This window comes from Ischnura elegans, chromosome 6 (genome assembly GCF_921293095.1).
Source record: "Ischnura elegans chromosome 6, ioIscEleg1.1, whole genome shotgun sequence".
Lineage (NCBI taxonomy): Eukaryota > Metazoa > Arthropoda > Insecta > Odonata > Coenagrionidae > Ischnura > Ischnura elegans.
Window position 1 is genome coordinate 5,094,070 of NC_060251.1, and position 23,838 is coordinate 5,117,907.

Consider the following 23,838-nt stretch of genomic DNA (forward strand, 5'->3'; position numbering starts at 1 on the left):
TGCAGTCAGGGTTGGGTGGGGACGTGAAAAATATTTGACTATTAAGTAATGGGTCTCACTAATAAGGTAGTCAACACACTGTGTACAAAATCTCAAGTTAGTAGTAGTTAGTGTCCGATAGTTCTCTTAGCAGAATGGTGACAGGATATATTAAAAAAATAAACGTTTTTCTCAATTCTGTTTCATTTCCTTTTTAGTTTTTCTTTAGTTTAAAAACACTCAAAAAATTATATCAATCCAAAAAATTATTTCTACCCTTTTGAACAATTAGAACAGTTTCATTATTTTTACACAAGGATTTATTTAAAAATTAAGTGAGTCAGGTCACCCTACTTCAGAATTTACAGAACATGCTTCAATGAAAACGAATGTCATTGACGTCCGACTGTAATGCGTTATTTGAGATGCTCGATATTTGAATGAATGGTGCGGTCGAGTGTTAATTTTTTCGTGCGCGGAACGGCTTGAGCTGGCGTGAGGTGGCTTCTCTCCTTTAAGTCTATGTTTGGAGCGCAACATTTGCCCAGTCTAACTGGGTTTTCCCCAGTCCATCCTCATTCAAATTCTATTGGCTCGAATTTTGAGAACGATCGAGACGGAGAGAAGGAAAAAAAGAATACATTCCGAAAGTTTGAAGACAGCAAGAGGCCTCCCACGCAATGGGGAAATGGAAAAAAACGAGCATCGCGGAGCGAGAGGAGTTGGAATGATTTGGCGTTGCACCCCATAGATGGCAGGATGGTCGAATCAGATATAACGCGCGATCTTTTACGCTGCCGTTTCCATTCCTTTGCCACAGAAGCACAGATTCGAGAATAGGGCATAAATAGTTCCCTCCAAATCAAACAAGATCGAAAAACTAGGTCGATCTCAGAAAACTCAGCATAAACACCGCCATAGCTGTTTATAGACACATGTTTACTTCTGTATTTCGTTGGATTTGAAGGATTTAACTGTTAATGTTTCCTCAAAATTTAACTGGTGCGCAGAAAAATGAAATATTCTCATAGAGCAACAAGAATTGCTATGAAGTAATAAGGACGATTCTAATGAGAAAGTTAAATTCAGAAGGATTTTGATACACGTACACTCAGCGGGCACTGGTTATAAAGATAAATGTTTTGGTCTTCTTGTTTGGTGGAATGAGGGAACAAATCAAATTTTACTCATTGGGATGTTTTCATAAGTTTTAAGGCTCGCAAGCCGATTGTCTTCCATTGCAGATTATTGAATGAACGTAGTGAATCAAAATGATAACAATATTCAAGGAGTCAACACTATTTCAATAATTTACTAAAACAATACAAATAAACACTTGTAATTGAATATGCCAATGCGTATGCCAAAGAATGAATAATATCTGAAAAATACAAGCTTTTATAATTCTTATTGATATTTTTCGCAGGAAATGAATGTTTATATATTCATCACATACCATCACGTTTTCAGGCGAAATGGAGAAATTTCACTGTCTCAAATGTAGAAAAGGTAATTTACATCACAATTTATGAAAGAAGAGAATCAAGACAATGCCTACATTCTTATTCCGATAAAAGAGTGATAAAATTGATATTTAAAAATATTAATGCGTATAAAACTCCCATTTTTAAAAGAAGGAATGATGAATGTATTTATGTAATTATGATTTATTGAGTTTTTGATAACTTCCTACATGAATATGTATTTCTAAACAAAATTCACGAGCATAAATTTCAGCCAAAAACTGAAATAAAGTGGCATAAGATATTGAGCTTTTGGCTCATATACACCATGATATTAGCGCCAGGTTCTGAAAATCAGGTACCATGATCGGAAAGGTACGATATTCTACAACAACATATGTTACCATTGCTTATAAACTCGCTAATACTTGCTGAGAGAAAATAAACTGGACTTCCGCAAAGTTAAGTTTGATAAGCTTGTTAAGGCGCATATAACAAAGAAATCGAGCATCAATCAGCGAAAAACGTCAGTCTTACCTACAACTGAAGACAGGCAGTCTTGTGTAACAGATATTTGCAGGGGATGGCAGTGGTTCTTAACTCTAGTAATTGTGGGGTGGGATTCATTGATCAGCGACATTTACAAGGCCTTTTTTATTGGAAGCCATCTTTTGCGGTGAATTCTTCTCCATTAGAAAACCCCTTTCTTTTCTTTGTAAATTTCATTTTTTCCTGATATTTTGATTTTGGTTGGAGTGGATATTTTTTTCTAGTAGTGCATCAATTAAATCATCAATTGTTTGCGAGTTAATCTTGTGGAGCTTGCTCATGGTTTTAAAGAAGGGCGAGTGTGTATTTTGTTTCGGTAGTACGTGTGTTTATTTTTTGTTCGTCAGTATGATTGTGTGATATAATATTTTTACCAACTTTCCTCGTACTTTCTATACGTGCTTACTTACGTGCCACCAGGGCATTCTCCTACTATCAACGTAAAAGCTTAACGAATAAATGCACAAATAAACAGATGCACAAGATATCGAGATCGTATATCGTGAGCTGGTACGTAAATATGGCTATCTGGATGATGCGGTTGCTATTTCCAGGTCCAAGCAGATATGAACAACGCGTCGATTCGATGTTTCCAAATTAGCCGGAGTGGATACAGCTGGAGCGTACGTAATTAGGGTGTCTCGATTTCACTTGCAATCACGGAGTGCATATGTGGAGTAGGCGAAGGACTGGAGCGTTCCTCATAGAAGTTGGCAGGGGGCCGCATATACCTTGGCTCAACATCACACACGCGGCTTTCCTTTGCTTTCGAGAGAGTAAGAAAGGAAGGGAGGGCAGGGAGAGTAAAAAAATGATTTTGAAGAAAAACTTTGAAAAGGTTTGATCGAAAAAGGAAAAAAAGCTGATTTAAACAGGATACAAGCATACAGAAAATTTACCCGCATCCCAATATAAGGAAGTAAATCTGTTTTGGCCGCCCTTCTGATAAGAACGCGAAGAAAAAAGTAAATCAAGATATGGCGCAATACTGAAAATTATAGACAGAGAAACTTTACATGAAATTCAGAGTAAACAGCTCATTTTTCTCAGCTATGCGTAAAAATTGGAACGGATAATTTAATGGCCAATTGGCCAAAAATATGACGATTTTAATCAGATGAACGGGACGAATTGGGACGATCAAGAAGATACGACGGAAAGCATGGTTTTTTTAAATTTTGGATAAGAAGAAATGGGTGTTGGTGTAGTAAAGTATATCAGCAGAAGGCATCACTGCTGTGTTGGGAGCAGTTTTGGAAATACCGAATAGTTTGCAGGCAAGGAAATTCTTAAAAAGAGTAGTATTTTTTGGCGCAGTATATTAAATGGAATAAGGAAAGCTACAAGAGACGTAAAGAATGCATAAAATAGGTATTCCAAAGAACTTATAGGTATTTTCGGATACCTTAATTGATGGAAACCTAAGATGAGAAAATTTCAAACGGATTGTACGAAGGAGGAAGATTCTTCCAGAGGAGTTTTCGCGGAATGTTAAAGTGTTGCTAAAAGTGATAATGTTTTTGCTGTTCCTAAGTTAAAAGCTATGAATGACTAAAATGAAATTCAATGAAACAAATTTTTTTTTAAATTTGGTAGAACAAAAGAACAAAAGTTATAATTTTTCTATATAGATGGCGCTTATTCTTACTTATAAATCCTAAATTATAACTTTCTGAAAAAAATGAAATATTGGGAAAGGAAAATATTCAACATCATTACCTTCAAGGAGGCGGAAATCTTACTTATGTTTGAGAGAAAACCTACTACCTCCGGTAGATACGAGAAGATTGCTAAAATACAGAACAACATGAACCGAGAGGGAAGGTATCCTCTCAACCAATCATAGAAGAGAGCACTCAGAGAGGAAACAAACTACCGAACAGATAAACAGAAAAGGCGACAAAGGATTTGAAGAACGAACCTGTAGTCTACGGCAGAGCTGCACGTGATGTAGCCCAAAAAATATAGACTCGGGGTGATCTCTATTTTTGAAAATTTGGGGAGAGGAATACACAGGAGTAGAGTGCTATGTTGGATGATATATGGGTGGTGAAATTTGAGCGGAAGAATATTATTTTATTTATGTCTTTCATATGCCCCCTTAGCCCAGCATTAAAAAATCCTTCTTGAGTTAACGAAAAAGAATAAAATGAAACGTTTCAGAATAAAGGAAGTGTTCGATCAATGCCGTGATACGTTACGATACGGTTGATAATAAATTAAATTTATAACTTTCCTGATACGATGAGTAAATATGAATTTTTTGATAACGCACGGGTACGTACATGAACTACAGTGAACTAATGCGTGAAAAAATTTCGCTGAAACGAAAATAACTGTTCCCTCAAATTGAAGTTGAGGCAAGCACAAAAATTGAAGTTTTTTACGTCAGTAAAAATCTCTCAGATTTCGAAATCTCTCCGACACTGAAATACGGATTAAATATTCACAGAAACCTCTGTAAAATAAAATGAAATGGAGTATCTTCAATTGGAGTAGGGATTCAAACTCACTGAAGAACGCCGAGAAATACAATTTTTGTAATTATGCTTACAGAGCCCGTAACACCTGTTTTGTTTCCAAACGATACGACTTGGCGTTCAATAAATAATTGAACGAATATTTGATCACTTAATTTTTTCACGAGCAGAAATTTATAAAAGTAATATCAAATAATACGGCTTATTTCATTCAACTAACAAGATTCTTTTTATTCATAAATTCTCAAACCACAAGGTTAGAGTAATGAATGCAATGCGTACGTGTTTTAGAAAGCTCACTCTCAAAAGGAATATAAGAATTAAAATACTTAAAAGATTAATAAAAATGAAATTGCCGGAAGAGCTGAAATTACAGAGAATATCTCAGGCTTTAAAGAAGAAATTTTCCCAAAAGATTTGCAATTCGAAGTCACTCTTGGAAGTAGAAAAAGAGTGTTTAGCCTGATAATATAACCCAGGTATATCTTAAAACTAATTCAGCGGTTGGAGCTGGAAACTGTGCATAAAAACGCTATCACATAATCATTTTATCATACATCATTTACTTTGAAGAGATGAAAGTTATCTTAGATATTTATTTCAATGCTCTCCAGCTTGATAGTGATATACGTTGAGAGGAAAATGAGATCATCACTATAGTGCGGTGTTTTGAGTTGTATACAGTTTTAATTTATTCCTGCGCGATGGTCCCTTATATACCAAGCACATCTACTAAGCACATTCCTCGTTGATCCGCGTAGTTCACCCAAAGACGTACAAATTCATTTCAGGGTCAAACAGATTAAGTCTCTTTCTTTAGCACAGTCTCTTTCTTGATAGAAACTCAAGCGTCAACAATTTAAATGATCATATCAAGAAAACTTACTCCTAAAAGGAATATAAGGACGAAAATACTGAATATGTACGTTACGGAGGAATGGCGGGAATGAATTAAAATCTTCAAAAATTGCACGTCTTCAAGTGATAAATGGCAAGGGAAAATATGCTAAATCAGTTTTTGTCTTCACATAATTGCAAATATTGGCTAACTACGTTCCTTAAATACCAATGTACTTGCATTAAAGACATATAAATGTGGCCCGTTCAAATGGCTTTTTGTCCTAAGTAACGAGGGAAATGTCGATGTGATTCCTCCATTCCATTGGGCTCTCTTCTTGGAGAATTGGTACAAACAACCGGAATGTGTTTAATGTGTGCAATGTGAATTTATTATTAATATCCTGAAAAAACATACCTCATGAGATTTATGCAAGGATGAAGTACCTGGATATTTCATCTCATATTTATTTGATCTTATGTTAGCGACATAACGATGTTTGTTATGTTTGTTCTGTTATGTTTGATATAAGCCACTACAAATAACACATGCGAAAATTGTTTTTTAATCGAAGTAAAGGTTGAATACAATGGTTTTTCTCGCAAAACAATAGTTACGAGTATTTATGAGTCGCGAATTCCTCTAATTTCCAAACAATATGACTTGGCGTTCAATAAATAATTGAACGATATTTTGATCACTTCATTTTTTGCACTCAGAAATTTCTAAAAAGACGTTTACAAAAATACTTCACTTCCAAAAAGTAAACGGGAAAACACAAAATGCGATGGCAGAGCACGGGTATTTACGGCGGATTACAGCACTTGATCGGAGCGTTTGGGAATTCCTTCGCCGTTGCTGGGATGTTTCCCTGGGATGTTTCGCGGCTGCTGCTTCCGATGTCCCTGCGAACTCTGCCGTCAGACGATGGGAGGGAGCGGCAAATGGATCGGATAGCACGCGGAGGCGCAGACATGATCACTTTGACATAAATAGTATTTGGGGGGGGGGAGTGCTGTGACTGCGAGGAAGGAAGTGACGACTTCTCTGGCGAGGGAGGGAATCCGGAACAAGCGAGAGTAAGGTGAACGTCTTACATCACTTGCTGCCCTTGAACTTGAAAGTTTACCACTGACTTGCATGAAGAACCATCGCTAGGCTCACGTCCATTAAATTCGCAGAAATCGTTGTCAATAATCCTAAGTTTGGAATACGACAGCCCTCTATTTGGTCTATCCCTTCGGTGCCTTGATTTGGTTTTTCCTTATTTCCTTCTTCATCTATCCCGAATACAACTTATACCTAGGTCTTCCTCGGAGGAATTTTCCGGAAAATTTTCCCCTCACCGAGTCTCTCACGTAATTGCTTTATCTTTTTATGATACTTTTCAATTGCTCGTCCTAAAAAACTGACTTAAACCCAGAGGCTTCGGTACAGTTAACCAAACACTAAAATATTAAATGGAGAATTAAAAAATAAGCTGTGTAATTTTACTCTCAAGTATTAGAAAAGAGACAGCGATTCTTCCTGCTAATAATTTCAATTAATAGTTCATGTTTTTTTCATTACTCCTTGCTAAAAAAACACTCTCCTTAAATGAAACGGAAAAGCACCGGAATGACGGCAGGTAACGGAATTGAAGTACTTCATGGTAATAGCATGTGACAATTCGTTGAGAATACTCTTTCCTAGAAAACATAAGCAAATACTTAAAAATGAATAACTCGTGGCTGTGGCGAACATTATTACAACTTCTGGGCTTAACGTGGAATAACTGCAGGGAAAACCAATTTCTACACCGGTGCCTTTCTCTCTCTCTCGTGCCAAAGTGTATGTCACGTTTACCAAGCTACGGATTGTAAGCCAAAAAGTCGTATTTTTGAGCGATGATAAAAAAAATACGGCTACGTCATGCATAAATATAAGCGACTTCGGTTTCAAGAGAACATCACATGAATCACGAGGACACTACCTTAAAGCGAACTTTTCGTATATTACGAGACAATCAAAACATAAATGTAATAAATTAATAGAATTGAAGTTATTTAAAGAGAAGCCGCTGAAGTGGTAAAAATCAAACCTCGAAATCAGTTTAAAAATCGTAGTTTAAAGATTTTGATTACACTCATTGATAAATTATTAGGAAAATTTCTGCTTCAGCGAATTTTGGAGATGCATTATTTTTCCGAGAGTTTTATTTTCTCTTACATTATTATATGTTTCGGTAATGCAAGAAAAGAATACGTTTTTATTTTACGTTTAGTTACAGTAACGCCTAATTTGGCTGCCAAACAAGATAATACAACAGCAAAACAAGCTTAAACACAAATCAGGAAAGACCTGCGCTAAATCTAGTACGAAACCTAAGAAAATTAGAAACTTAAAATAACTTAGAAAATTAAAATTTGCCGTGATTTTCAAATCTCTTTGTAGGAACGAAGGAATAAGGTTTAATTTCTAGAACAATTATGATTATTATATTGCTATATTGCAAAATTTGAATTGCATGGTATTATATTGACTTAAAAGAAACATCTTGATCTAAGATGATCAACTCAACACTTGATAAATAAAATGAAGGAATGATAGAAAACGCTTTTATCCCAGGAAAAATAATTTCAATCACCTGTTCAATATCAGGAAAAAAATTCAGTAATCATTTCGATCAATTTTGTCTTAAGTTTTACCTCGGAAATTTTTTCGCAGCCATTATATTGAAGTAATCCCAAGATTTCTAAAATATTTTAACCACATTCTTATTGTTGTTCAGAATATAAAATTAGCTACCTATATATTTTTAACATACCTATTTTTCTTACTATGAAACCCGAAAATAAATTCTGAGAGATAAATATAGTTTATAACAAACTTTTCTGATTCTCGAGTCATCGAACTCGTCCTCTGAACAACTTGTCGTAGCTTTGGGAATATATTTTCACAACAGTCTTGTTATTTTTACCCCTCAATTTTACTCATTTGGCCCTACGACGCTAGGCGACGAAATTTGACGTTTATAGTGCACTAATTTAGGTCAATTGAAGAGGTAGAGATGAAATATTTATTTAAGGAAAGGCAAATCCTAAGACTGTGAGGATGGTATAAAGTGATTTTAGTTGAGTACGGAAATAGTGATAAAAAATGACAGTACGTAATTTCCGCTACTAAGTTCTAAAAAATGAACCAATTTTTTCCAAGAGGGAAAATTGAATTGCATAATCGAATATACTTAAATGTCGATTAATTAAACCTATACATAAAAGAATGTTTTAACACTTGCTAACACATCTAACGGTAGGAGGGAGACCTGAGATTGATTTCTTGCTAAGTTTATTTTTACACTATAATTTCCACTATCTTAAATCTCATCTCATTGATGTGTGCCTGTTGTCAAGTGTAGGAAAGTTATATATAATATTTCAATGAAAATGGAAAATTTTTAAGACCTACATGTTGATGCCAAGAATTTAATATGATGCGCTGGATATGAAGCCAATTATATAAAGTATACGGTGAAAATAGTTTTCAAACATCACCAGATTCTGGAGTCATCGAATTCCTTTCTCGAATGTCATGTCTTGGTATCGCGAAAATATGCTCATAATCCCTGCAATTTTTTTTTTCTCTCTATATTTTAAAAACTCGGCCCCTGCACTCAACTGAATCATATCCTATGGAAGACATTTACATTTATGCGTTTTAATCCAATTAAATATGATATAGAGGAGAATTTTTACATGAGAGAATGAGTAAGAAAAATACCGTATCGAATCTTAATCTAACATAGAACTGAAGACATCATACCTTAAGTAAATTTTTTAGATAATTTAGAAGTAAAATAATTTTTGGAAGAAAATACGCGATATGATTACAATCATCATTAGGAAAAATTCTGTTGTAGTGAATTCACTCTTCATAATTTTGAAACATTATTTTCAACGTTGCCACTTATTTAGCACTTGGGCGCATTTCAAGTTTCTGCATTGATGTAACTGGAGAAATAAATGCAACTGCAGTTGATTTGGCCAATTAACACTGAGAATTTCTATAATGTATTTGAATGCATTGTCTTGAAAAAGCCAATGAAAATATTTCGCTGTATTTCTCATGGTTTTTCTTTTGAAATTAGATTCAGATGCATTCACCTGACAGCCATAGGGTATTTAGAAATATAATTGAAAATCGTGTGGGATATCTTCAAATTCGCACATAAAAATAGTATTGTCTCTTATTTTCTCAAATCATTGAACTCGTTCCTTTGATATCGCGAATGTATTTCCATCCCTCCTCACTTTTTTTTCCCCCTCCGTTTCATTCATTCATTCATTCCATTGGCGTAACTCAACCCCTCTTTGATGACGACCTTCCCCTCTCCCTCTCCTCTCCCTCTCCTCCCCCTCTCCTCTTCCTCCCCTCCGTCCTCTATAAGTTCCGCCCCGCTCTCCAGCACCGGGTGCAGTTTCCGCTCGTCTCTCCCTCAGCGGTAACGTCTTCCGCTCATTCGTGCGCCGAACACTTCGAAGCCGGGTCGCTCCTGAAGGATTCTCCGCTCCAGCAACAAAATTGCCCTTCATCGAAGAGGTCGTGAAATCTCATCCGTCCACAAAGTTTCGCACACTTTCAAGAGGACAAAATGCCGGTAAGAGCGCTATTGTGCGAACATGCATATCCCTCAGTATATTCCACCAAGGCCAACGCTCATCTCTTTTAAAATTTTCTAATGAGGTATATTTGGAAGGTTGTTGAGCAAGAGAACAGGGTAAATGGGATTCCCAGTTTTTAAGTCATAGCCAAGACGACAATATTTCTTGTAAATTAATAACTGCTATCCGCTCAACACCATCCAGATGCATCTTTTAATTATTGCGGCATCAATATTATTTCATTCTTATTGCTACATTTTAGCCAAAAGTTTACTTAAAATTTAACCGGGAATCGATAAAATTTGCAACCACCTAAGGCTCAGTACTTGTTAATTAATTTCATTGCTTACCACAGTTGGATGATTACCGTAGTTGACAGTCTCCGATTCATAAGGTATCAATGCAAGGTCATTATTATTCTTCCACCCAAATGATGTGTTTATTTCATCAAATGAGTCCCAGAACCTCTTCCGCATGAGGATCGAAGGCAAAATTTTCAGAATCTAACTTTAACTACGCCATTATACCTTCGAAACTTTTAACATTATATGTGACATCGAAATTTTTAATTTTGTTTGAAAATATTGAATAAAATGAAAAATTCGTTTTCCTGCAACAGTCGATATGATTTTTCTGGGAATATAATATTCGGCAAAAATCAACTTCCTCAGATAAGCCATTGGAAAGTCCTGCTTTAAATAATTATAATTTGACTACAACGATCCTTTGTGATCAATAGCATTTCATTCAAAGTCTCTTCTGAGACCCGCTAAATATGTTAAATTTCATTCAATACTGCCGTAAGAGATTAGTATTGGTTTCGCTTAAATGTTTTTTCTACAACCTAGGATTGGTAATGATAATTTAAAGCATTATCATATTTACTTTGCACCATTAGCAAGCTAAAAAATATTTTGTCGCTGAAAGAAATTATTTTTCGATGTCACTTGCTGTCATCTTCTCGATACAAGGTAAAATATGCATTATCAGCGTCGGCGATAAATAGACATGATTTCACAGTACAGCCTTCACAAAGAACTTTCAAGGAAATAGGCCTTGAACTTCTAGCTCAAAAATATTACGCCAAGGAATTGGCATAAGATCCCTGTTTCCCTCACCTGTGGTGGGCTCTATCCAGATTTGCCTTCGCTCGTCCTGACACTTACTTATCCTTGCTTGTATCGCACTGCTTGCATCTCATGTTTCTAAATTCCCTCATCTTTGATCTATTCAATTTCAAAGGAATCAGAGGGATTATAGGCATAGGGATGATAGTGTACCAGTGTAGTGTACCTGATATCATTCCTCTGTTTTCAAATCCAAAAAGAATCCCGCCTTGCCTTACGTCTTGGCGCGTGAGTATATATGAACTATGAAACGGTGAAATGCATTTTGAGAATGTTTTGACAGATAAACTTGAGTGCTTCATCAAGTGTCCATGTGATAAATATCAAACGATAACTTCAACACTATCAGTCACACGAAATAAGCGCGTATTATGTGCCTTATTTAAGGTGCATTATAAATTGTGATCTATACTTGCATTTTTACGGTGTTGTTGGATAATATGGATGATATGAAATAATTTTTAAACGATAAAGTAAACAAAATTAAATTTTTCAACGAAATTAGATAGTTAAGCGTCCCATATTGAAACTACAAATTTTTTTATTAAACCTTTTACTATTGTTACTTCTTATCTTCATTTCCATGTTCATGCACTTTATAAGTCTTCATGGAAATGAAAATTGTAATTGAACTTAATAAATGAGCCTGAACTGGAGTTGAAAAAAAACACGCTAATTTATGAAATGTATGTCATTATTGCTAGAGTTGCCACGGTAATTTGTGAAATGTCACGGGATAATGTGAACTTAATGGAGCTGAGACTCCCGTCTGAATTTCAAAGTCTAAGTGAACCAATAATGTTCTCTCACGTACTATGAAAAACATCACCTTATGTTGCTTAAAACTTAGGATATCGGCATAGTTCACTGTTTGCGTAGTCATTGCTTTGAACCTAAGTGATTCCACTAAAAACTGTTTTTATTTCAATTGAATAAGCAAAAGCATATGATGGATTCTAGTATGAAATAATAGTGAGGAAATAAGGTTAGAAACGGAAACTACTGAAATCAGTATGATATCAACTAATTATCTGATTATTGAGTTAAATTTACAAATCGCAAATTGTGCGACTTAGTGATATTAAAGCAGTTTTGGTAGTAATGTTATTCATGCGACATATTAGATGTGAAAGCCGCGAAGAGTGTTAAGTTTTATCATGAAATAAACTAAGAGCAATACTTTTTCAGTACAGTTTTTCATTTGAATTATATTTGGAAAACGATTCTTTTCAGGGCTGATTTACGGCAATTACGGCAAAAAAAAGTATATACATGATTGAAATCCATAAGACTTTGCTTTGATTTTTGATAATTTGAGCGCTAAGTTACTTTTTACATTTATTGTAGATCCTTTTTGAAGGATTCCAGAAGCAGTTTTGCAGATGATTTCTTTAATAAGTTATGAACACAGCTCATTGTGAAAAGTTCACTACACAATTTGGTAGCTTAAATTTTTAGACTACGAAAACGATTCTATTTATACCTTTTACTGCGGAATACCTGTCTCAATCACTGCAAGTAGCACACAAAGAACGTGTGATACGGGAAAGCTTTAATGTAGGTGTGGACGCAAGTAATGGATGACAGCTGTAGACTTGTGGAGGCCAACGCCCAAAACACGACTCCACTCACGAAATCGATGCTCTCGAGCCATTTTATGCTCGTATAAAGTTGCCTCCAGACACGCGCTCTCGCTAATAGCATTACTTCGCCGTTCAACTCGAGAGCTCTTTAAAAGCCAAAGCTATTTCAGGAGGGCAGGGCGTGTTTTCGCAAGATAGCGAAGACACCGCTCGCCGCCCGTTTGTATAAATACAGTGCGTTCCCTGCAATATTTACCAGAGCACGGCGATCCGCACGATGTCCGACCCCACGCCTCATCGTGGACGTAATTTTGGCAGAAGACCGCTTTTCTGCCGCGCACCCACCATGCATTCAAAAATATAAAGAGTGAAGGACAAGCTAGAATTGTTCACCCAACTCGATATAAATGTTCCGTGGGGTTTGCGAATGGGGAAATAGGAGCGAAGAAAGTTTCAGCTTGCAAAAGAAGCATTAATTCAAGAAATTGTGGAATTATTGAAAAATAAATAAATTGACCCAGAGTTAATGGAAGTAAAATATTGAAATCCATAAAGTATATCTTACTAAAATATATGACGGACATGTTAACAATATTTTGAAGACCTTAAGAAACCGTTTATGAAGTAAAATCAAGCATCAAGCAACTTAAACAAGGATTAGAAGCAGAGTTGGTCTCTGCTTCGGAAGTCGGTGCTATGCAATTTTATTTGTACACCTAGTCGGGAGATTTTAATGTCCCAAAATCATGGTTGACTAAAAAGTTTGAATGGATTATATGAAAATGTTTTAATGCTACTTCCCTAGGATTTTAACTCTGGTTTACACTTTCAGCTACTAAAAATAGAACTATAAATCTTCTTTATATTTAGGTAATGAATTTCATACTTAAAGTAAGATAAAACGACGTAAATTTAAACCTCAATAAGATGAAACTCATGCAACTAACTTTTAGGAACAGTTTGCAAAAAAAGAGCCACAAAATACGCAATTATCACAAATACCGCAATGTGACACCACGAGAAAAAAGGTCTCCATGGTGATGTATACAATGAAATTTTTTCGAAGAAATGAAGAGAGAGCGTTTATGGAGAACATTTTTTAAAAATTTCAACAACACTTCCAATAAAATGATAGACGACTATTAATCATGAGCACATACATGGAAACCGTATTCACATCCGTGTTTAAAATACGTACACGTAAAACCATTATCAGTTAGTATTACGCTGACCCTTTTCCGCGCTTTTTTAGACGCTATAGTTCCGATGCGTGTGTGATATCGTTTGCGGCGATCAACGGAGGGGAACAAGGCCACGCCCCCTTTAGCCCGAGCCACAGGTCACAAAGAAGCTTCCACCATGACCATGAATGAATTCCTCATGGATTCAAATTAAAAGGGCGAGGACACTAATTTCTTTATTGCGGGCATGGAAATAGATGCGTATCAGTTAATACTAAGCATTAAATTGCAATTAAAGCATTCTAACAGTCAAAGTAGATTTACAATATACATTTTAAGGATTTATTTTGCTACTTCGAATCAAAATAGGCACATTAGTAATGCACATAAGATTTTAAAATTTATCCTTAAAAGGAGGATGAATTTATTTTTTTTCAATGAACTTTCAATCAACAATCAAACGTGAACCTTCTAAGTTTAGATTCTCCCAAATAGCCTCTTCATCAGCGGCATAGTTGGTCTCTGCTTCGGAAGCCGGTGCTATGCAATATTATTTGTAAACCTATGCGGGAGATTTAAATATCCCAAAATCATGGTAGAATAAAAAGTTTGAATGGATGTTATGAATATGTTTTGATGCTTCTTCCCTAGGGTTTTAAATTTGGTTTACACTTTCAGCTACTGGAAATAGAACTATAAATCTTCTTTAAATTTAGGCAGTTTATAAAATAAAAAACCAATAACTCCTCCAAATAAAACAACTTGTTGAAATGTTAGCAATATTAAAAAAATGAGATTTGATAGAATGGGATTCATCCACCACTACAAATGGAGTACTCCAATAAAAGAAATTTCAAAGAGCATATAAATACATATATTTTAAAAGGTCAAATTTTGCATTTTTAATAACATTAAACAAATTCAAGATTTCTGTTTCCCATTTCAGAAGACAATAACTGCTCTGAAAGGTTTTGCTCTAAACTTGCATAGCACCAGCTCCCGATGAAGCGGCTTACTGATACCTTTGATCCGAGCTATTACCTTTTATCTGTCGATGGAAAGGGCGCTCTTCATTATGTGTCTAAAATGATGCCTTTTAATCAGAAGGCTTGATTGATTTAGCCTTATCTCTATTGAGGGCTACTCCGCGGTTAAGATTACTCGCAGATCGGCAGTGATGCGTGGCGAATAAGCCTTTTAGCGGACATTGTTACGCAATTTATTTCTTTTAAAAAATTACCATAATCATTAGTTAGACATCTTAACGCTACAATAATTAATTGCCAGCGGTAAACACAGACACCCAATCTGCATCTCAATTGAAAATTTCAAGCGTTGATATAAGTAGAGTATAAATATCCTTACGGAAAAATATGACCTCCAGATAAAAAATAAAAATAAAAACTAAACTGATAATAATTATCAGATCGTGGAGAACCGATGCGTAAAATTAAGACCCAAAAAACTTCATTATCTCATTCATTAATCCATATCATTTTATCGATCGATCATTATCACAATCAAGGGAAAAAGGTTCATAACGATTTAAGACGACTACAACCTCCTTCTTTAATTTAGAAATGATTCTTTGAGCTTCGGTGGCAGATTTGAGGATGCCTAAATAACGAATGAATAGAAAAAAGAGAAAGTTTTTGAGTCTTAGAAATGCTCTGCCTGCTGATGCTAAAACTTAAGCTTCGAAAACTCCGCTGCTTTCGTACGTGGATGCTGCGCTTGGATTCCATATCGTGAAAATAGGGGTAATAATAAAAACAGCAAAAAAAGTGGAATCAGATGCATTGTAGCTGGCTAGCATAATTGAAGCAGCTCACCAAATGAAAAAAAATCGTTGGATTATCCATATGGCAAGGCAATTTTTCTCAAGTATTAGCTAAATTTTCGACAGGATAAATTGTAACTATCACAACTTTGAATGATTTACTACTCGAAAGCTTGCGTCAAAGTTGCTTATTTATTTGAACTATGCCCTTGTTTCCCATTTAAACAGAAAAGAAATATTTTTGAACGATAGCACTGTCTTGGGAGTTGACCACAGGAGCATCTGTTCAGCACTGATTATCTCTAACGCATTATCACGCACGCAAGCTTATCGCAAAAGGAATTACAGTTTTCCTGCCTAGATATTTATTGGGGCGCGCTGCGGAAAAAATCCCCGTAGCTGCCGTAGCCATCGCAACGTGTTAATCTAACCGTGGCCATCGTAGTGGAGTGGAATCCCAAAAAACCGTTGTTCTTGGCCTTCTGTTGAACAAGAAGACATACGCCGTTGCTTGAGCCTTCCTCATTATTTCCGATTTTAATCCTATCTTAACACGAGCATCTCATAGCAAGCGCCGTCTTTCCTGTCCGTTGATCGAAATTAATTCCATCCTAGGTCGACAATTCTACCCCGGGAGCTCGGTCGAAATTAGCCGGGATTTTGTGGGCCAATTCATTTAGAGAACGCAAAATTCTAGTTCGACCGTTTCTACTTTTTCTGAATTTTATGGCAGATCACTTTTTTTAATCCAACGATATGTCCCAAAATAAATAAAATAATCAGTGGGACAAGATTACAAGATTTTAATTGCCACATCTCGCTAACCATGGTTTTAGCACAAAACACGAAATTATGGTCGGACTGGTTGCTAAAACGTGGAAATTGTGCCAATGGGTGTTTTATTGACCATAGATAGACCACGCTTATACAGATTCAACATCGATACAACTCCTCACTTTACAATGACCTTGAAATTTTCGGGTCTCATAAAATAGATGAATATCATGAATGGAAATTTCATTCCAGTATCTGGGATGCGACTTACACACTTCTATCTAGTCAATATACCATTGAAATGTAATGAGCGTTGAAATGTAGTAGCTTAAGTTAAAATTATAATAAATGCTTTGCATAATTAACCCGGTGGAGTAGAAGTGATGGGTACAATTAAAATCTGGAAACAGCTTTATTTCATGGATTGAAAATAAATACCACGCGCCCTTGACCGAAAACTGTCTCCATGGATAGGACAGATGGCGACAGTGAGGATCAGCTCCGCGCCCAATCTAACTGACCGGAGCATTGTCAACAATCCAATGAAGCGTATTGGCGACAACGCCCACTTCCGCGCTAAGAATGTCAACGCTTCGCTGCCGTACGAGTCATGCAGCGGAACAAAAGCGAAGCGTTGGTAAACAAACCCATTCCCACCAGTCCCAAATTTTCGTGAAATTTCATTATCGTATGAACATCCGGCCTCACTCTCCTTGGCGGCAGTACAGATGAGTCTGTCGGTATAGTCATTGAGCCTCAGAGACACAAACAAGGGCGATTTTCGGCTTTTTTGCAATTAAATTTGAAGAGAGAAAATCCAATATATCACGTTCTCCTCAATGGGTCAATGGTGTGATTTCGATGATATTCTTTGTTCATATTTCAATTGTAAATTTTATCCAAAAGAACTTTCACAGTCACGAAGATGGAGAATTAACTATTAAGAGGACGAATACCGCCTACTCGAGCAGTCTGGTTCTGTTAACAGAATACTCTCTGAAAACTTATAGCTATCATCTTGAAATTTTCAATATATATAAATATATCTCAGGTTTACAAATTGTGACGGAACACGAGGTCACAATCGTGGTATGAAGGGAGTCAATCAACCGCCCCGAGCAAAGGAAAGACCAAGAAAGGTCTGGCTATTCAAGCAATGCGAAAAGAGTTCGAGTGGATCGAGGGTGTGTGTTGATCTTGAATAGCGAAGTTGAAGCTGTTCGACTTAGAATACCGTTGGAATGAATAGCTGTTCACATATCGAAATTTCATGTACAGGAGTGTAGTCGTGCGACAAGTGATGTGTCATTCAGGACCAGTGAGCATTTATATCATTTGGCCGAAGGAATGAGCCTTACCTCGAGAAGGCGTAAGTTTATATATAAAACTTCATTGGGAAGTGGAGGTTTTAAGAAGACATTACCCAAGTAATGGACAAAAAAAACTTTGCCGTATTGACATAAATTCTCACTATAGTGATTCCATCTAAAAAAATAACAAAAAGAGTGATGATATTGGGGAATCACTTGTTTATAGAGCGAAATAACTGCGCCACTAAACTTTTGTGGAACGTTAAAAAGTGAGTTATTTCGTACTCTAGATATGTGGTTCCACCAAGTAAACCCTGAACACTTGATATAGAATCGCTTTTTGTCCACAATCCAATTGCTGGCTCTTGATTTCGAGTGGTTTAATAAAAATAGTAGTAGCATCTGCAATTATTCAGAACAATTATTGCACTTTTAAACTCGTGGCTGAAATAGTTACAGCTTTGAGTATTTCTAAGAAATTAACTTCAGCTTTACATTATGAAAATAATACCGTAAAAATACGTTTTCGATTATTTTTTTAGTGGATGGAATTTTGGAATGGTTGGGATTGTTAACTTGATATTTCATTTATTCAATCGCCAATTAGTCGCGATAATTTACCCTCAGGATTTTGGCGCTTGAGTTCGTCCTCTGATTTATATGCCTCGCAACCAACACTCGATGACGGGTAATGTCAAACAAATATCCACCCTACTAGGATTCTTTTATCTATTAATATTTCTTTCTCTACTTGAATGGTGGCAGTGAATTCTTCTCGGGATTTCTTCCGGGTAAGCTCCTTGATATCCATCGCAAAGCCTTGAAAAGAATTCTATCGAAACGTCGTCAGCGATTAGGATGGAGGAGTTTACCCTCATGAAATCCCGAGAAGAATTTACTACTTCAACTATTTTATGTATATTGGCCGTCACTGTTTGCTGTAAAGATGTTGAATGCTTGAATTTTTTTATTGTCATAACGAAATCAAAATATCACTGTTAAAATACATGTATAATGCCTCTGTTAAAATATATAAAATGTATAACACCGAGTGATGAGCCCAGAAGATTTCAATAAAATGTGACGCCGCGTCAGCCTAAACACTTATGCCATACTACTATGCACTATATTATTCTCAACTGACACACGTTGACGGGATGTTATTTATTGTAGTCGACTGAAACTCTAAAATAATAGAAACAGAAAAAGAAGAAAATATTTGTCGGACGGCGCCGCGAACGGTAGCTTGGCGTGAATCCTGAATGAGTTTCATATGGTGGGAGTGCGCGCTCTATTTCTGCCGTAGTGTTTCCTCTGGGAAATCCCACGGGTGAAGAGTGCGTGAGAAGACAACGCCCACGCGTTGGCCGCTGGAGGAGAGAAGGGGTTTCGCGCCCAACAAATTGGCGCCTTTGTAAAGAGCACCCCTTCCTCCTAACAATCTCTTTCCGTCATCCCCGTTACGTCCTTAACCCTCCAGATCATCCAAGAGATGGGCTTTTCGGACGCAACGAGATTTACTCCAGATCTCGTTGGGTTTTCGATTCATTTGGATGATTCGAGTCATGCGATGTGGGTCATGGCGAAGAAATGTTCTTCCAAATCGTTCAATAATGAACAAAAAATTCTCCATGCGAACCAACTTAGCCACATGAATCAATTCTACATCCTCGTGCGACATCCCAATAGGCGCTAGGTCTTCAGGCACCAGTCCTTGGCAAAAGGCATTGGCCGAGATGATACAAGGTGCGTGACAGAGTGCTTCCATTTCTGACCTGAACTTTATTGAGTCTCTTATTTTTCAGTTGAAAAACGAATTCCTACACCGATCTGTTCGGCGGAATATTTCTCATGTTTTACCGCTTTTAACGCCACTAGAAACATGTCGCGATGTTCTCCGTGTCGCTCTGAATGACATTTATTCTCAATTGTTCAGACAATCTAAGCCTGGCACGCAGCCTCTAACAAGGAACATTCACGAAGTGTCCTCCGCCGATTTCGTTCAAATTTGGTGGGATGGTAGTGTTCCATAATTAATGGGAATTTGCAAAATTTCCCGTGCCCTTAAGCCCTGTGAGCCGAGATATCTGCATCCAAAGTTGCGCGCCGGCCACCCTTTTTGAGGCGAGGGGCCCCTCACTACGGGCCGGCAGCGAGGCGTCTCTGCCGGCAAGCGCTCGGGGGAAGGCCTGGGAGCGGTCCGGGCGTCAGCGGTCTACTTACTATCTTCCCACAGACGAAAGAAGCGGTGGGTGATCCGAGGACTAAACGATGGCCAATGTTTTCGAGGAATTTTTGAATAGCTTAAATTTGTACACATACCCTTGCCGGCTCCTGCTTCTAGTAAAGATTTTCAGAAAGGTTTGAGAGGAGTCATAAAACCCATTCCTTCCACCCTCAACTATTGTTGACTGAATGGGAAAACCAAAAGGTCTTCTCCATCTGGCGAATGACGTCGCCGTCTTCGGTACCTCTGTTTAAATCAGCAAAAATGCTTGTCTCTAGCGGCTCTCAGCCTTATTCTTGTAAAAGCTGCGTTATCTATCCTTTGTATCTCACACAGATAGCGGATTCTTGCGCTGAATCGCGGTAGGATTTGATATTAGTTGTAAAAATACGCCATTTCAGAGTTCAGTACTTAAAATTGAATTTCTGTGAGAAATAAGAAATTGTTTTTGATTAGTTTAGAATCTATCTCCATACTCATGTCGAGTGTGCCTGAAATGTTTATATTAATCTTATACTTTATATACTGAAATGCTTGAAAATCTCCTATTATTGAAGTCTTATAATATCTTACTGAGCCTAATGTGGTGAAAGTTTAAAAAAATAACATATGAAATAATTATGATAAATATAATTTAAAAAAATATAATTTTTACTAAAGGCATACTGAGCATTAATTTCCTAACACTAAATAAAAACATTATGGAGAGTGAACTGCCAAGATGGAGATTTGTTAGTTTACCAAACCAACTCCTGAACGAAATAAATTCAATCGCGACTTCAGAGGGCTGCTGGAGAAAAATTTAAGATATTAAAAACATTTGAAAAAATTGGAAATGGAAATGACAAAGATGTTCATTAAACTGGACGTTAGTAAAATCACATGTGAAATGTACAAAGTTTTTGAGTTTAAATTATAGAAATTTCACCAATACACTCCTCAAACCATCAAATTTGAAATCAGAGATGGTAATTGTATAAATATATATTTTACATAACAGTACATATAATTTTATTAGACAAACGTGGAACAAATAAAGGAATAATAAAAAAGAGGAATTTTAGAATAAAGAAAATGCTATCCCAAAGAATACGATACAGGCTCACGTAAAATAATAACAGCTTAAAAATTTTATGCGAATTACCAAACTGCTCGGAAGAAAGGAAGAATCTGGAATAATTTTACTTCACGCAAAGAATACTTCCTACTGTTAAAATTCACTCACACTTTTACTTTCAATGCAACACTTATTTGCATCCTCTAAGGGAGACAACCGAATTGGATGGACTCAATACTGAATGGACGCCGTCAAACTTTTTACTCTGAGACCAATGACATTTAAATGCCGCGGACGCGATGGCTAATTTAAGAAAGAGTTGAAGAGAAGCGATAAAAAAATGCGCTGGCGTGCTTAGTGAGAGGTTAGTAGCAATACGAATGATGACTGAGTTCTGCCAGACTACACTAGCTACGTAAAATATGACCTACACTACCTAACATGGGAAATGAGTTACAAGGAGATACATTAATACGTACAAGTTAATTTACGTTTGCGTGAATGATTTTGGTGGACCGGAACGGAACAAGTACGAATGCATTAACCGAATTAGAACAGGTTATATTTTTTGTACATACATTCGCACAAGTTGGGGGTAATACGTTGCATTTTGGCGTTCATTCTCGAGTTCATGCATTTAGACATTAACTCGCAGGCACGTGTTAACGTATCGTGTAACCAGGTCTTCAGGATCCAATTTTAAATTCTTCACTAGGTGCAAAACAAGTGAACAAGAGAAAATGTGTGGTTTTACAAATCCTCCTACAATAAGCAGTTCAAAAACAAGAATAATAGTTAACAGTTAACTGAACATTACTTAAAGGTAGGTAATTTGTAACGCTTAATTCTTCTTTTTACTCCTCTTAGTTCAACATCGAAGAATTATTGATTAATTTTGAACGCTTGAGTTCAGGTTGAAGTATAAATAATTACCATGAAATTCCGCGTCGGACTAAAGTGATATAAAATTCAGCAGTGAAAGAATAAATTTTCAAGAAATTCAGCGAGTTTCACTCAGTTATTTAATGTTAGATAGAAACATCAGTTCCTGTTCTGCCTGTCTTGATAGACAGAATGATGCCAGCCCGCAACTTTCGGGTTTCAGTATTGGAATACATAACAGTGTCCGTCTGTTACCAATCCACCTTCTAATATTAATATTCATTGCTGGCTTCAGAGACAATTTTGAAAAAGCGCAGGGTAGGCAGCAGAATGCTTTGACACGAATGCGAGGGATAATTGTTCGCGTCTACGTCAGCGATAGTATTTATTGCGAACGATTTCACTCAGAAATCAGCTTAATGCATTTGATTGTATGACTGGGTAAATGTTGAATTCAGAGTTAATAATTGTAAATGTATATTTGATGTTGGCTATCTTTTTATTTAAGGGAACAAAGAATTTCAAAATTAAAACCATTCCCTGCTTATAAACGATCCTATTTGAGAATATCTATTGTTACTTGTTTGACAGTAATTCCTTTAATCGATTTCGTTTGATAGTAATGTCACTTTGATTGATCTATTTGAAAATGTTCACGGTATTCTTAATGTGAACGAGTGACATACATATAAGTGTAATAATTTGTAAGATGATAATAATAATATGAGTTTTTTGCAGGAATCGAAAGAGACTTTCGGTGAAAGCTTTTACAGAGCAAATGAAAATGTTCAAGAAACTCATTTTTCAAAACCAAGGGTTCATTATGAATCTAGGTTGGATCATCATGATGTAACACTTATACTCTGCTGCAACACACCTGGCGGTACACTTTCTCAGTTTATTTGGTAGAGAGGGCGCGGCGATAAACAACCACAGCTGTTTGCGGACGCAATGATTAATCATGGGGGCGACCAAAGGACCCCGCGCACTGTGAATTATCGCGTCCTTCCTTCCTGCTCTACTGGTCGTGGGTCCCTTCACTCTTACCTGTGTCTGCTCCTCTCATTGTCACCCTATTTACGCTCCTACCGATTTAAATTTCCTCTGAAGACTTCCTTCACTAAGCTCATGCAACATTGTGCTAATTAACCGACTGGCCTCTGAAACATTTCCACGGCTCTTTCTTCCCAACCCTAAGGAATTTTGAAAACACTATAGGTATTCACGCGCGAAGGAAACTTGAAAGGGAAAATAAGTGTCACTCAGCGTCCTAAAAATTAATTGTAGTGGGAATTTACTTTTTTTTAATTTTTAAATAGTATAATTTCGCGAGGAAGTACTTAGTTAAGATGATTTATGACACGAATTACCATTTAAAAAATGAGATTTATGATTTCAAAACCCCAAAATAGCTGCTTAATGGCAAATTAATTAATATTTGATGCTGATTCAATTTTCACAATAACATATTAATACCCTTAATGAGATGAGTATTGCTACTTAAATTAGGGTATAATCTAGTACGATTTTTAGCTAATTATAATGGCAAATAAACTGATCCTACACTATGAGCGAATGGTAAATGGAATAAATAAAATTAAATACTTTGGAGAGTTTGGATTGAAAAAAAAACAAAAATTGCCATTATTTCGCCAAGGAATCTTTGAAATCTTTTCGCATCTCTTATCTCAGCTGTCAGAGGGGTTTAATCATAAACCATTAAACCAAAATGTGCAGAAAGCACACTAGTCCAAAATTAAAAACATATGCAGAACTTGCTACAGAGATTAAATCCATGCGGAAAATACAGTCATCAAATCATTGGATGTATGCTCAATAGTAATAAAAGCAACAGGAATCATACCGTGTGAAGTGCTGCATCAATAAAAAAAACTATACCTGGAAAGCATACCACCAAAAATTTTAAAAAATCTGTCATCCTGGACACCTGTCATATTGCCCGAAGAT

General features: G+C 36.4%; 2 protein-coding genes across 2 annotated transcripts in view; one reads left to right on the forward strand and one right to left on the reverse strand.

Annotated features, from left to right (window-relative positions):
• Positions 1-23,838, reverse strand: part of LOC124160110 (muscle-specific protein 20-like) — an 87,337-nt gene that overhangs the window by 12,831 nt on the left and 50,668 nt on the right. The window lies entirely within an intron of this gene.
• LOC124160111 (muscle-specific protein 20) overlaps positions 9,749-23,838 on the forward strand; it is a 32,091-nt gene continuing 18,001 nt past the window's right edge. The window contains exon 1 of the mRNA XM_046535860.1: positions 9,749-9,945. Coding sequence (XP_046391816.1) covers positions 9,940-9,945 — 6 coding nt within the window. The 5' untranslated portion in view covers positions 9,749-9,939. The remainder of the gene's footprint in view (positions 9,946-23,838) is intronic.